At 47.6% G+C, this 9,250-nt stretch overlaps 2 protein-coding genes across 2 annotated transcripts; one reads left to right on the forward strand and one right to left on the reverse strand.

The window, feature by feature from the left end:
- The first annotated feature begins 330 nt into the window (after positions 1-330).
- LOC135817525 (ribitol-5-phosphate transferase FKTN-like) lies at positions 331-7,687 on the forward strand. Its single transcript, XM_065330732.1, has 7 exons — positions 331-780; positions 1,987-2,388; positions 3,292-3,578; positions 4,397-4,668; positions 5,379-5,512; positions 6,101-6,225; positions 6,948-7,687. The coding sequence occupies exons 1-7, from the start codon at positions 616-618 to the stop codon at positions 7,159-7,161; spliced, it is 1,599 nt and encodes a 532-aa protein (XP_065186804.1). The 5' UTR covers positions 331-615; the 3' UTR covers positions 7,162-7,687.
- Positions 7,688-8,461: 774 nt separating this feature from the next.
- LOC135816785 (anaphase-promoting complex subunit 10-like) lies at positions 8,462-9,046 on the reverse strand. Its single transcript, XM_065329886.1, has one exon. The coding sequence runs from the start codon at positions 9,044-9,046 to the stop codon at positions 8,462-8,464; it is 585 nt and encodes a 194-aa protein (XP_065185958.1).
- Between the last annotated feature and the right edge of the window lie 204 nt (positions 9,047-9,250).

A 9,250-nucleotide genomic window follows, 5' to 3' on the forward strand; every position in this document is an offset into this window, starting at 1 on the left:
TCAACTGATTGACAATCTACTGTGCTGTATGCCCATTTTGTACAGTCATACTCTTGCCTTATTGCCTCTTGTTGAAATGATCAGAGACAGGCTTGGCAAAGACTCTTTCGATTGCTCCGAAATGTGCACGTGATGCGATCAGCTGATTGCCTTGTTGATACATGCACATGCACGTGATGAAATCCTTGCTGATTATTTATTTTTCATTTTTTTTTTATACACAAATCACACTTCAGCTGTGTACTGATATTATGATCTACACTGTGCTGGGCACGGGACCCTTTCTTTCTTCACGTGTGTGACAGGGAAGTGTTGCCGCTTGCGCTTTGCACACTCATGAAAACACTTGAGAGGGATCATTCAAGTGGAGCGCAGAGCCAGCGTGAAGAGATGAAGTCGGGTGGTAGCGAACAATACGATAGACGAAGTGAAACGCTGACCATGGCACTCGTTAGTCTGGCTATGCTGTATGATGCGCTGTCGACGGCCTCCATTTGCAGCGGGCAAGTGCTCGTACCAGTGGAAAATGTGTGCGAGAACGCGATGTCCACAGTCAGCTTTTTAGAGAATTGTCAAGAATAATCACATGGACGGAGTATTACAGTCGAAGATACTATGTGGAAGGGCGAATCTCATGGCCGACATCCTGTCTCCAAAGCCACTGCTATTGCTAAGATATGTAGGAACGGTCGGCAGCAGTTTCAGCTAGTGTTAGCAGGTGCAGTGCTCGGTGCGCTATCGATCTTTGTGCTCTTACGAACACGTCAAGACAGTGCTTGGGTAAGTTGGGCAAGGTCTTCTCAGCTACGGGTAGGCCAGGGGCTTTTTCCTCAACCTGCCACTGCATAGCCATACCACACAGCACATACTACTGATAGCGGAGTTTACAAACAGACCCCTTGCTTATTCATCAGCATAATGTAGTCCTTCCATCACTTGCATTGCGGTATTTGACACCACAGTCTAGTCGATCATAGTACGATGGGTACTGGCAAGAGTACATAAGGGCCGATTCCCACTACGGTACCGTGAGTGCCGTGCCGACGATTTGGGTAGGTCACGTGCGTGTACCCCACGGTACGAGCTTGAAGCTGAGAGTGATTTACACCTGCGCACAGTCATTCCGTGCATTCCGTCGGCAGGCCGGATCACCATTTTTATTAATTTCTGACTTTGGTCCTGAGGGAAAATAGCGGGGTAGATGACTGGAGAAAGCTCAAGAATCAACCAATCGAAAAGCCAAAAGCCAAGAAAAAACTTCGTACCACAAATACAAAAGAAAGAAAAAACTTCCTTTCAGGGAGTAGTAAAATACCTACTACTCACTGCATTCGACCTCGCGGAATACCTTTCCACCCCCCCCCCCCCCCCCCCCCCCAGAGGCCCTCGGCACCGGAATGTCCACGGCGCGGTACGGCAGGATCCACGGAATGAACTCGCGCCAAAACTGCCCCTCACGTGAGCAAATCACCATGGGTACTCACGGCACGGCACTCACGGTACCGTAGTGGGAATCGGCCCTATCCCCGGTTATGTACTCTTGGTACTGGTAAGTGCACAAGGAACTGGCCATTTCTGTGCAGATGATTCTATCTGCAATTTGCGCGGGCACGTTGTGGTTATGCCCCATGCAGATTGTAGATCAATACAAACATGACTTACCGCCGCAATTGCATTGTCCCAGCAGCATCTATTTCGTACTGCAATGGCATGTATCGCAGGTGGTGTATGCTGCATGTGTGACCATTATTTTGCAATTTTCGGTGCAACTTACATTTCCGTAATTTCGGTAGAGAAACCAGGCATCTAAATTTAGATTACATCTGAAAGGCACTAGAGTATGCACTGTATAGGCGCAGGGAACGCTGATCACCTAATTCTACATTACACCTGAAACCTGGCAGGTCCCTGATACCGAACTTTTACTACACCTAAAATAATAATTACATGTTATACGGTACCTATTATGGCTGTTTTGCTCTGCAGAAAAAAGAGCAGAGGGAAGCGCAGGTCTGCCAGAACAACCAGGAAAACTTACGGGACTTCGCGGAGATTGCCTACAACAAACTCGGTCTGCCGCTTATCCTTGTGGAGCCGAAACTACTCGAGTTGTTGTGGTCGTTAGAAACTACTCGGGACGAGCACGTTAGAAACCGTACTCTGCAATTTGGCCATCCGGAAGTGGCCGTTCAAGACGGGGAGAAGGTACTCACATGGAGTCATCATGAAGCTGGCTCCGACAAGGTCGTCAAGTCCATTGTCGACTATAGTCTACCTCTGACCGTGTTTGGATATTCTGAGCTGATCTGCAAACAATGGCGGACATCATTTGCACTCTTCTACAAAGATGGACTGGCGCTGAAGAATGGGACAGTGATACCCAAGCTGGTAAGCTGCAGATACAGTGAAACCTGTCTAAGGCGACCGCTCAAGGGACCTTCAAAACGTGGTCTCTGTTGCCAGGTGGTCTCCTTATCCAGGGGTCGTTTCACTGGAAATAGCATCGCTTGGTCCTGGTTAGAGGTCTCAGTCTGGGGCAGGTCACAGTGGTCGCCTTATCCGAGTGGTCACCTTGACAGGTCTTATTGTAAATGAATGTTGCTTTTGGATAGGGTACTAGTACTAGTAGTTACATGTACGGAACATGCAACATCATTCTGCAAATAAATGTTCAATTTGTGCTTCTCACGTACAGTATACGATTCAAGTTCGAAGTGTTGGGTGGTGCAAACAATCTGCTTTCATTTAGGTACCTGGTAATTATGGGTGTTGCCAAAGAAATTCGAATGCATGTAGCCTACAGCTGCAGGGCTGTGCTGCAGGTTTCTAACGCATACGCATGCGTTACACATAACCTGCACTTCCACAGTTTTAAAAGTGCTCAGCCAGACTGTGCCAGTGGATGTGCATTTGGACTTTCTTTTGTGACAACGGTAGCTCTTGTCACACAAGGTAACAGAGTAGTACATAAAAAAAATAAAAAATAAACAATGAATGAATCTGCCCAAAAAAAATAGTACGTTACCTTGCTGGATGCCAACTGACTGTTCCTAGGTCTACAATCGATCAGTGCCTTCCTTCCACGGGCAATATCCCGTGATGATTTCCTGGTGAGCCAGTCCGATATCACATGACGTTTACTGCTCGATGACCCTTGCACGTTGTGCGCTCAGGAGTGCATTTGCCCACCAATCCAGATAAAAGAGGAGATGATACATGAGGTTTGACTAGCCATGTACTTCTTACCAACTTGCCTGAGACGCCCAGTCTTCTTTCCTTTGTCTGTGGCAGAGCTGGCAGCTAGCTGATCTTGCTGATGAGATGAAGGCGGCCGGGTTCAGTGTTGCCCTCTTTGAAGGTGAGGACCCACGCTTAACCAATGCCGCCGTAGGCATCAACATGCACAGCGCGGACCCGCTGCTGCATCACATGCGCTTCTTCCGCGGCAAGCACAACATCTACATCACCGTCATGTACGAGAGGGTCGAGAAGGATCACTACTGGCACTCCGCTCTGACTACAAACAATGGCTCCAAGTCGCCGGTGCACTTCGGTGCACATGCTGGATCCTGGAAGAGGTGAGGCATTCCGGAATTTTTAGAAACAGATAATGGGCGCTTTCGATTACACGTTTACACAATTCTGGAACTTGTTTTTTTAATTCTGGAATGACCAGAATGAGAGAATTCCGGCCTTGTAAACGAACGACTGGAATTCACAACGCATTTTATTCATGTCATGTCACAAACAAAATTGATGAATCGTAAAAAAAAGATCACGTACACCCTCGCGCGCACGTGGACCCAGCATCGCGCACACGCCGGCCAGGGAGGCTCTTCGCGCGAACACACCGACTGTGCAATTCTGGCGCCAGAATTAGAGAAATTCCGCCCTCTCTTCAGAATTGACGGATTCGACGGAATTGGATAAAATCAATTCTAACGACGGAATGTGTCACTTTTTGTGTAATCGAACTGTGCATCAACAATAACTAATTCTAGAATTGACCGAAATGCATGTAATCGAAAGCGCCCAATGTTTCTTTCACAGGAGCTAGGTTCCCATAAACACCAGGTCACTCGGACATCAGCCAGTTTCTCTCCTTATCATGCACAAACGGAAGTATCTATCTGTAATTCTGATTCTGTATGTACAATCATGTACCTCGGCGAATTGGGTGACTTTCTATGTCCCAAGTGGAACGTTTGTAACGTGAAGTATACAGCTGCTGCAGTCGGCATGGGCTATCGGTCACTGGGCTCATGCACTGACATCATGCACTTGTATTCCCTTTATGGTAACTTCTAAGCTTCTGACACTGGTTGGTAGGAGTAGACATGTCCTCTGCTTGATCAATGATCGTGCCTGTGGTCTGCTTCGAATTTCCCCTCTGTAGATTCAAAAGTCGTCAAGTTCAGCTTGACTTTGGCTTGAATATGCTTGTGCCTGAAGATGTGGCACAGTTTTTGTACGACTTTGAAGGCTCGCGCTATATAGAGTGTAACATGGCGCGCGCTGCACATTTCTTCAAGGCCCATCCACCGCCCGATCAAGCTAGCGCGGACGAAGCTGCATTTGTTGCCAACGCCAGCAGAGTGATGCAGCTGGGCCGGAGTGCACTGGACGAGCTTAAAATTCCGTTCTGGATAAGCAGTGGTACCTGTTTAGGTAGGTTTATGTCCTGTCTTGTAGGCCTTGAAAGTGAGGCTGTCAAAAGTCAATATAATAATAACTACCGGTACTTCTGGGTCAAGTGTTCATCAGTTGAGGGCAGGGAGGTGTAATATAGGTATTTTACGGCTCCCCGTTTGAGGGTGCTGGAAAGGGGTAAAGAGTCTGAGGAAAAAAATGACCGTCACCACCAGGACTTGAACCAGGGACCTTCCCTATCAAATAATTTAACCGGATGCACTCTGGCCACAGCAAAGCATGGCATTTGGTGGGTAGGCCCTTCATAAGTCACTTGCTGGCGTGACGACTACCTTCTGTGCCAGTACTCAGATGTGTATCTAGGACCGGGAGGGCTCAGTTCGGTCACTAACCAGCGCATGTGTTACCCCATGGTACGTGAAGGAGCCTCTCCAAAATGCTAAGTTCGTATAAAACTGGATCCAAGTCCACTTACACTGTAGATCCTAAAGCCAGCGCAGCCAGGTTCCTGCTACTGCATCCAGTACACTACTTTGGTACTTCAAGTTCCGCAGGTGTACAACCACTTAGTCAAGTTGAAAATAACTTCCTTAGCGAGGACTAGGCATAATATATCTGCCAGTTTGGATGCTGCAAACTACCGTAAACAGCAAGATTGGCATGCGATGCTCAGACAGTTCTCCACTGTAAAACAAATACTCCATGTCTGTGCACTAATCCCATTGCAGGTTGGTTCAGACAGTGCTCGACCATACCACATAGCAAGGATGTGGACTTTGGCATCTTCACCAGGGATCACTCGGAGCACATTGTCATGCACATGCTGATGAGGGGATTCAAGTTGAAACATCGCTTCGGAACGGTCTGTACATGATCTTGGGTCATTCGGGACTGCTTTCTGATTCTGGATTTCACATACCAAAATGTTTGTACATGTACTCAATTGGTGTCTGGTAATTGTATGTTGATAATTTCACCAGGACACTCAACATAGGATGATGGGATGCAAATGCTACAGCAGTGTGTCAAAGGCTTACGGGGGTGATTTTATATGCAATTCCAGCCCAGGTAGGTTTACATGCTGTGCTGGCGACATGCATCTGTGATCTCGGGCATGTACGCAACCAAAGCAAAAGCTTGTTGCATTTTCATGTAAACTGGGCTAGCACAGGCAGGTAGGATCTCAGGTGCCTCGACCCGGGAGCGGCTGGCGATGGCGGCCTGCTTGACTTTTAAGAATGAGCTTTCAGTTTGTTTGCATACATGTCCAAGGTCCCAGACGTACGTGGGCTAGCCCGCCTGTCAACCAATCTGGGCTGGAATTGTACACATATACACTATGCTGTCATTCGGTGCAGCTAACAGCTATTGAAGGTGTCGCACATAACATCACACAGAGCTGCTAGCAGTACAAAGGAAGACACTATGTTCTGCTCCGTACTTTGTGCAGGTCAACGACAGCCTGGAGCTGTCATTCACACTGGACGATGTCAAGCTGGATTTCTTCTTCTTCTATGACGAAGACACTCACATGTGGAACGGAGGAACGCAAGCCAGGACAGGGAAAAAGTTTAAGTGAGTGTGAAAACCAGTGCTCCAGGCTTCATGTTCACAAGCATGCGGCAATGTGTGCACGGCAAATGACGTCAAACGGTTACGTCCATTTCCAATACGAGGAGCTCTCCATTCATATCGGCGCATGCTGACTTCTGAGTGATCTTTTCTTTAATTTTGCAATGAGCGATTCGTATATGCAGTTCGCTATGGCTGTTATCACAGTTGCGTCCCTCATAGATGAACATGAAACAGAATCCCCCATATACCAGCTCACGTAGAAATGAAAAATGAAAAATTGGCATTTGTTGAAAAAAATGAAAAAAAGGAGGCGTGGACCCTTTCTTAATCATGTACCGAAGAATAGCGAGGTGTTGTCAACTTGTCACAGGCGTGCATTTTGTGGGTTTCAAATTGTCCAGAAGCCCCTGGGTGTATCGTCAGACTGGCGTTTATCTCATAGAATACAATGTCATGCATAAACATATTAAAATTTTAAAAACAGTACTACACTAAAATGTTGAGGAGCACACGACTCACACATGTACATTTGAGTGAGTGAGTGAACCACACCGTGCATGACGGAAAGGCGAAACCCTGCATACCCACCCCCAGTTACATGCGTGTGTGCAGGTATGTGCTACTTATCAATAAGGCATCATTGCTGTTATGGTGATAGATAATGGTTGTTGTCATCAGCGGTGTTGCTGTTGTTATTATTCATGGCCCAAATGTTCCTGCAGGTACTTCTTCCCCAAGTTCAGCCTGTGCTGGACGGAGTTTGCGGGCCTGCGTGTGCGCGTGCCATGCCAAACTCAGTCGTACATCGAAGCTAACTACGGGCTGACGTGGGACGAGCCAGTCAAGGAGTGGAACTGGAAAGCAAGTCCACCCAACGTGCGTCCCAACGGCAAGTGGGACGAGTCAGAGTGGAGCAAGGTCATTCAGGTCTACTAGACGCAATCCTCATAATTGTAGCTACTGTGCCTCCCAAATAGCTACCCAACAGGCAAGCTCAGCCGCCACCCGCTGAATTTGCCTTCTATGACGTAGAGCTTCTAAGTCTGCCTGAGCAGGAACAGTCAAGCTGCGAGTCAAAACAACACTTGAGCACATCGTGTGTTCGGAAGCTGTGGATAGCTGGATAACCAGCGAATCAGGCCTACTAGATCAGTACTTTTGTGGAAATCCATCAACTCGGAGCGTATCTTGTCATGCAATACTTAGATCTCTGCACTACATTGCTGGAGTGTGAGGAGGGTATAGCTCGTATATCAAAGGTTTCACATGTGGTTCCACTCCAAAGCGGTCTACAGAGTAGCAAACAGTGTTAAGCGACCAGCAAGAGCTATATACTTGAAGCAGTTCTTATTATCTTTTTAAATTGTTCAGGGATATCGAGTCATGACATCTGGATTATCAATTTTCTCATTTCATATTCTATCATTGAGCTCCGAAACAAAAAAATATGATTATAATACAATTCAAAACAGTCCTATAACATCTGAAGACCCTGAGTTTGGTCACACAGTAACAGACTAGTATTATGTACTTGTAGTAGCAAGGTGGGGTGGCTGGTGGGGTGGGGTGGCCGGTGGGGTGGCCAGCGTGCAGGCAATCCAATTACTCATAGGGCAAACTTATCCAAATGAGCTGCTACACACACACACACACGGTACAACATGATCCACCTCCACTAACAACGCTGGCGTGATACGCGACTTAACACTCACTTGTTGCGTGCAGGACTCTTGCAGGCATTCCACCAGATACGTTGCAATTGACACAGACCTTCTGAACACTCACGTCACGCAGTCCATAAAAGACTGTAGTGTTGCCGCAGCTGAAATGCAATCCTCCGAAACCAGCTCAAGCCACACGCTTCCAGCCACCTAGGTATGCCATCGCGGGCTGGCTTTTTACCCAGAGAGCTTTCATTCTTGTCCGCTGGATCAGGTTGGAGCCATTATTCGTGGGACCGAGATCAAATTCGATACCGAGCATCGGTATGTTCACAGCATACAACACAACCCTTTATAATCCTGCTCCAGTGGCAATATACTTAGTGTGGCATGTGTTCCGTCCACTGTTGCTTCAAACTTGTCACCTATAGCACTCAACGGGCTGCTAACAACATCAACGCACAAACAACCAGCTGGTACGCATGGATAGCATGGCCGTGACTTTGCGCTTGTGTTTAGTAGTGGCAATGCAAATACGTGGCCCAGAGTTGACTTCAAAGTGGATCGGCGGTTGATCAGCGCAGCGTGTTGAAATGAGAAAGTGGGGCACCGCCAAATGTATACAGGGATTCCTGGGCGGATAGCGGCAGGACAGCAGGTTCACTCCTAGCGTAGATCTTGCACTGACGTATGTGTGTGTCGCGTCCATTCTGATGGTTGGCGATAATGATCAACTCAACCATGAACACGTGACTCGGCCGACCGGAGTCGTCTGTCAGTGGCATGGTAATCCAGCCCCGTGGCTGGTCTAGGTCCTTCGTGGACACTACCGTCATGTCAGAGAGCATTGTACCCACTTTAGCACACACTCTGTTTGGCGTGTATGTCTCATCATCTTCATAGTCCACGTAGAAACAAAGGCACTCCACAAACATGCGCTCACGAAAGAAGACGGAAATTGTGTGGGGCTGTGCTCCATCCGACTGCCATACGGTGTCTATTTTGTTATCTCGCAGCTTCTGAACTCCATTTCCAGCTTTGCACGATGACACTGTCCACTGGGCGTCGTTTCCTACTTCCATTGAATCACCAGAGGGGGCAAGAATTTCATCCCAAGCAACAAACGAGAGATCTGCTACAGTGTCTTCTTCATCCGACATGGCGGACTGCTGTCAGTTATCGTTCAGCACCACTATGATCAAAGAAGAAGTGATGGTAACAACGCACCAAGCTTGCAAGGCTGGGGAAAGTAAAGGAGAGTTAGAGACTCAGCAACGCATCTCCTCCAAAAAATGTGGTGTTTTGATTTATTATTTCAAAAATCCTAGCAGTTCGCGGGGCCAAGCAAAAATGTGCAAGAAGTG

Source organism: Sycon ciliatum, chromosome 5 (assembly GCF_964019385.1).
Source record: "Sycon ciliatum chromosome 5, ocSycCili1.1, whole genome shotgun sequence".
In the NCBI taxonomy this organism is placed as follows: domain Eukaryota; kingdom Metazoa; phylum Porifera; class Calcarea; order Leucosolenida; family Sycettidae; genus Sycon; species Sycon ciliatum.